Genomic DNA, 4,006 nt, shown 5'->3' on the forward strand with positions numbered 1-4,006 from the left:
CTCCAGCAAGGGAGGTAGAAGCTGGGGAGGGGCCAGCTCAGAAAGGACCAGCACTACCTCCACCACACACACTATCCAGAGAAAAGGAGTCCCCTTTAATGTAGAATCACATCATTGAAATAGTGTGTGTCTGAAAATGAATAAGTAGATGCTAAGGGTGAGTGAGTCAGAAGCACATGAGTTGTGAGAGGTTGAACTCAAGAGACCAGATCAGGCAGTGCTGCTTAATACTATCACATGATCTGCCCGAGGGCCTGCATTTAATTAAAAGGAGGAGAGGGCACAGCAGAGGCCAGAAGAGCAGTTGTTCTTTGTGAATGGAGCCAGAGGAGTTACGTTAAACCCACACCCTGGTCTGTGAGAATCCAGCATGGACTGTCTCTACTGTTTCCTGGGATTTCTGCTTCTGGCTGCACGATGGCCCCTTGATGCCGCCAAACGTGAGTGACACACTGTTTTCTGTGTTTAACCCATTCTCTGGCTACTGGTTGAAATAATGGGTTGTCTGAAGTAACGTTGTCTGAATCAGAAGTTGGGCTTCCAGAATCTCTTCGGGAAGCTGCCATACTCTTTCCTTGTGGAAACTGTTGGTTGGGAATGTTGAAACCACAGCACATCTTCAGCTCCATTCTTTGCCTCAGGCACAGGGAGAGTGAGATCGTGGGAACCCCTCTTTAGGGAGTTTTTCCTCTATCACAATTACCACCTACTTTCTTGCCTGATAGTAGAAGGGAGAATGTAAAGGGATATGTCACCCAGAAGGTCCACTCCTCTTAAGCCAGGTGTGACATTCACTGTGTGGGAAGCCCAGCGGGTTGATTCCACTAGACAGCTCCAGCAAGGGAAGCAGCAGCTGGGGAAGGACCAGCTCAGAAAGGACCAGCACTACCTCCCCCGCCCACGCTGTGCAGTCCTTGGGCTAGCTGCCCTGTCCACTGACAGGACTCAGGTAAACCCCACAGCCACCTCAGTGGAGCAAGCGGTCCTCTTATTTGAGGGAACCAAGAGCCCAAATCTTGCTTTTCACCTGCTCTGTGCAGTTTTAAGAGAGAAGGATTTTGAAAACAGCCTGGGACACCCTCTTTCATTTCTCTCCCTTGGGGTGATAAAGTGCTTTAATTAAGTTGTGCTTGCAGAGTCTTCCCTGGCTGGCTGCTCTGGGTGGAGAAAGGAAGAGGGGAGTTACTGTGAGTAGCTCCCAAGCATCTGTGTTTGAGGGTTTTCCAGCATGGAAAAAGCCAGGCAGTGCAGTGGTGTGAGAAGAAACAGGAAGCCCTGAGTCCCTAGGGCTGCAGGCGAAGGGTGAGAAGGGGAGGCTAGGGACTAGAGGCTCTGCCAGTTCTGCTCTGATGGCTGAGTCCTCACCAGCCCCCCAAACTTCTGCCCTAGAGAGAGCATCCCCCACCCCACCCCCAAGTCTCCTGTGGCTGCCACTGTGGGGAGTAGGACAAGGAAGAGTGAGAGGTGCTTGGGGTGGGAGAGGTACATGGTAACAGTTGTCCTACCTCAATGTGTCTGTCAGAGTCTGCAGTGTGGGAGATGGGGACTGGCCTCCATGTGCACCTAAGTATCACCTTCTTTCCAGCAGCACCTGTTTTCTTAGTAAAACGGATTAGCTGGAGATTGAATTTGCTGTTGGCTTGTGAGGAGCCCACACCTTTGTGACCGTGTAATAAAATCTGAGCAGTCCTGGCTTCCCCTTCGCCCGGCATTAAGTATTCTGGAGAGAAAAAAATAAGGATGGCTAGGATTTGGTGGTGTATCAGATACCAGGGATTCCTTGCCTCTTGCCAATCACAGCCCTGATACAAAGGAGGAAAGAAAAGGTGTTGACAAAGTAGGTAACAAGTAGTCCAGTCACCTTGCTGGTGGGCAAGGCAAGGTGCACAGAAGAAAAACTTCTGCAGGGCTAGGTGTGACTCTCCTGAGCTGTACCGCATCCTCGCCACTCCACATACACACACACACACGCACACACACATGCACATTTTTTTTTTCTGGAAAAGAAGTTAGGGGTTTTATTTATTTATTTGGTGGTAGTAGTGGTACAAGCCCTCTTTTTTAACCTCAAAGTCTGCTTACTACTGAGTTTGTTTTATTCATTTTTTTAAAATTTAACATTCATTTTGAGGTTATTGCAGATTCACAGGCAGTTGAAATAACAGAGAGACGTAGAAGTCTCAAAAATAAAACCAGGAAATAAAAGACATTTTAAAATCCACACTCCTCAATAATTGTAGATTATGCAAGTACAGATGGACTGTGTCCCAAGACTGGCAAGATGCTGGGTCATAAAAAACTCATATAAACCAGAGACATTTTACAGGGGTGGAGAAGAGAATAGGATCAGAACTGGGATGGGAAAGTGCACAGGACTAAGGTGATGGTACATGGGTGAATTGGTGGTGGGAAGTCCACCAAGATTACAGCCAAGATGAAAAAATACACAAAGTGAAGAATGATGTTAAAAAAAAAAAAAAAAATTAAAAAAAAAACAAAAAAACAAAGTTTACTAAAAATAAAACAAATGTAAGCAAGCATTTCCGGGAAACTTGGAAGCATTTTTGAACCTGGAATTTCTTTGGCCAAGTGAACAAACAGTTCAGAATGGGAACAGATGCTAAAACTGGTCAGAAGATATTGGCATCAGTGTTTTCCTAATGATTTTTGTATCAAATCCAAATATCAGAGAATAAGCATTGCAAAACCAAATGAATAGTAAAATGGCAAAGGAATAGTAAAATAACTATTTTAAATACTTTCCTTGATTCATTTAACATACATAAAATGATAGGCTCTGAATGCTTAGATTCAAGAAATCCAGTGGACATTTTTTAAATATCATTCATTGGCTTGCCAGATTTGAAATAGCTTATATTTTCCAACCTTATGAAACAAAAAGTTGCTTTAAGCAGTAAAATAAGTATGAAATGAAGAATGGAAGAGACCAGATAATTTGTTTTTTTTTCCCCCTTCAAATACTGATACAGGCTTCCAGGATGTGCTGGGCAATGAAAGACCTTCTAGTTACATGATGGAGCACAGCCAGTTAAATGGCTGGTCCTCAGATGAAAATGAGTGGAATGAAAAACTCTATCCAGTGTGGAAGAGGGGAGACTCAAGGTGGAAATATTCCTGGAAAGGTAAATCAAAAGACTTAACACAAACAAATGTACTTCCCAATGGACTCTGACAGCACACGGCTCACAAAGCTTCTGTGAGGGACAGTATTTTGTTTCCATGTAGTAGGGTATCTTGCTTTGGCCAGAATTCCTTTATCCTAACATCAACACTTTCAAATTACAAACAATATTTAATTGCATTAGAAATATGCAGGTTACTTCTTGAAATATTTTGAAAAGCAGGAAGTTTATACCCTCAAACCTATTTAACTAACAAGGGCATGATCATCTTCAGAACAATTAGTGGCCATCTCAAAAGTGTGGTCTATTGGTAAGTGATTATCTTCCCATTCACATGGAAGAATATGGCCTTCAGTAATGGTTTTGAGACTAGAAAACACAACTCTTTAATGTGTGTCTCTTCAGTGCAATGGAGCAGACTTGTTCATTTGAAGTAAAATTTCTTTGAGTGGTGAGAGAAGTCTTTACCTGGTTTGAGTTCTTTTTTTCCCTTTTTTTATCTTTTAGATTGTTGAACTCAAAGTTAAAAAGACAGAATATAAATTATTGTATCATAAAAGGCACAAGGCCCTTATTAGTAGGTTTAACTTTGTCTTGTTTAACAGTGAGAGGAGAAAGAGGATGCTTCATTACCTGCTCCACTCTTTTGTGCCCTAGGAGGCCATGTGCAGGCGTCTCTGACCAGCGACTCACCTGCACTGGTAGGCTCAACTATATCATTTGTGGTGAACTTGGTATTTCCCAGATGCCAAAAGGAAGATGCCGATGGCAACATAGTCTATGAGGAGAATTGCAGAAATGGTAAGGAATGTTATTCGTGCCACAGGAACATGCTAGTTCTTTTTTTTTTTTTTAAGGTTGTT

At 43.1% G+C, this 4,006-nt stretch overlaps 1 protein-coding gene across 1 annotated transcript in view; it reads left to right on the forward strand.

The window, feature by feature from the left end:
- Positions 1-330: 330 nt before the first annotated feature.
- The window catches only part of GPNMB (glycoprotein (transmembrane) nmb), a 21,980-nt gene continuing 18,304 nt past the window's right edge, over positions 331-4,006 (forward strand). The window contains exons 1-3 of the mRNA XM_004676771.2: positions 331-440; positions 2,991-3,143; positions 3,801-3,944. Coding sequence (XP_004676828.1) covers positions 371-440; positions 2,991-3,143; positions 3,801-3,944 — 367 coding nt within the window. The 5' untranslated portion in view covers positions 331-370. The remainder of the gene's footprint in view (positions 441-2,990; positions 3,144-3,800; positions 3,945-4,006) is intronic.

The sequence above is a fragment of the Condylura cristata genome, unplaced genomic scaffold (assembly GCF_000260355.1).
Source record: "Condylura cristata isolate star-nosed mole 26May11 unplaced genomic scaffold, ConCri1.0 scaffold00005, whole genome shotgun sequence".
In the NCBI taxonomy this organism is placed as follows: Eukaryota; Metazoa; Chordata; class Mammalia; order Eulipotyphla; family Talpidae; genus Condylura; species Condylura cristata.